This window comes from Quercus robur, chromosome 12 (assembly GCF_932294415.1).
Source record: "Quercus robur chromosome 12, dhQueRobu3.1, whole genome shotgun sequence".
NCBI classification, from domain to species: Eukaryota; Viridiplantae; Streptophyta; class Magnoliopsida; order Fagales; family Fagaceae; genus Quercus; species Quercus robur.
Window position 1 is genome coordinate 2845609 of NC_065545.1, and position 1613 is coordinate 2847221.

At 36.8% G+C, this 1613-nt stretch overlaps 1 protein-coding gene across 1 annotated transcript; it reads left to right on the forward strand.

The window, feature by feature from the left end:
* Window positions 1-786: 786 nt before the first annotated feature.
* On the forward strand, window positions 787-1272 carry LOC126710233 (uncharacterized). The gene has a single exon (XM_050410611.1). It carries the CDS (start codon window positions 787-789, stop codon window positions 1270-1272), a length of 486 nt encoding a protein of 161 aa, XP_050266568.1.
* The last annotated feature ends 341 nt before the right edge of the window (window positions 1273-1613 follow it).

The window sequence follows — 1613 nt, forward strand, 5'->3', positions numbered from 1 at the left end:
TTTAGTTTCGAAATATACGAAGTTTTTCTCTGGTCCTTGGTTGAGCAAGATACAATTGAGGGATATGTGGAACTATCTATTTTAGTTTTAAAACAATTACTAAATAGCTCAAACAAGCAAGAAAAGGCTCACTCAAGAGGTGCATCGTCGCCAAAGCCAAGCAGTTGTAGAATTTTTTTTTTTTGGGTAGAGTTATGCAGCATATTAAGGGAAATAAGCATTTTTATGCTATTAATGGCAAGTAATAACAACCTTGTAAACAATTTTTGAGTGCTTGTTGCAATATAAAGTTGACATTTCATTTTTATAAATAAATAACCATATTTGTGTTGGTTCTAGGAATTTTGTTTCAGTTGGCCACTAAAAAACTTAAATTATACAAAATTTAATAAAGAGACAACTTAATATATCAACGTCACAAAAAAAAAGAAAAAAAAATCACACACACACAAAACAAACACACAAATATATGAAATATTACAATTTCTTTGTACTAGCAAAGAAAAATAATAATAATAATAATAATAAGAGATAAAGTGGAAAGTGATAATGTTAATATAAGAATAATAAAGTGGGAGAGAGTCTAAAATGATAATAAAGAAGAGAAAAATAAATGAAGAGAAAGAGAGAGAGAAAAAAAAATGATATTTGCTATAATTACCTCTCTCCTCTCTATAGGAGCCCTTCCTCTCGTTTCTAACGAGCACTCCCTCCCCTAGGTCAATCCTAAGGGTATTTCTCTTTTTCTTTTTTATTCTATTGTCTTAGTCTCTGTCACAGGTGCTAATGGCGGACGATGTGCTTAATGGGTTGGAAAAAAAGAAGCTAACAGCGGATGAAGAGGAAATAATTGAGATAACGGATGAAGGAAGAATGGAAGAGATTGAGAGATGTAATTTGAGTCTCATTGGCAAATTTTTAACATGCAAAGCTTTCAACAAAATGGCAGCAAAGAATACCATACGAAGAGCGTGGGGTTTGGAGAACAAGCTTCACATTTTGGAGGTTGGACCAAACTTGTTCCAGTTTAAGTTTAATAACGAGTTTGATTTGAGTAGGATACTGAGAGGAGGGCCTTGGACTTTTGATAATCAACTTCTCATGCTTAAAAGGTGGCAGAAGGGAATGACGGCAGCAAACATCAAATGGGACACTGCATCTATTTGGGTCCAAATCTGGGAAGCCCCTTTTGACATGATTTCTTCTGTTGTGGCGATAAGGATAGGGAGCAGATTGGGTGTAGTGGAGGAGGTTGAAAAAAGGAGGCGCTAGCAGGAACAGAACTTGTTTATGAGAGTCCGGGTTGCTCTTCAATTACGAAACCTCTTCGACGTGGAGCATACATAGCTAGAACGGATGGGGAACGTACGTGGGTTACCTTCAAGTATGAAAGGTTGCCTATATTCTGTCATTTTTGCGGTCTCTTGGGTTATGATATACGGCACTGTGTTAGGCATTTTGCAACGGAGAAAGCCAACAAAGAGGTCAAATACCAATACGGTGACTGGTTAAAAGCCTCGGGAAGTCGTCCAAGAACTTCACCGAAGCACAACATGAACCATACTCACAGTGATAATGAAGGGACGATGAATGAACAAAATCCGGTAGTGGCG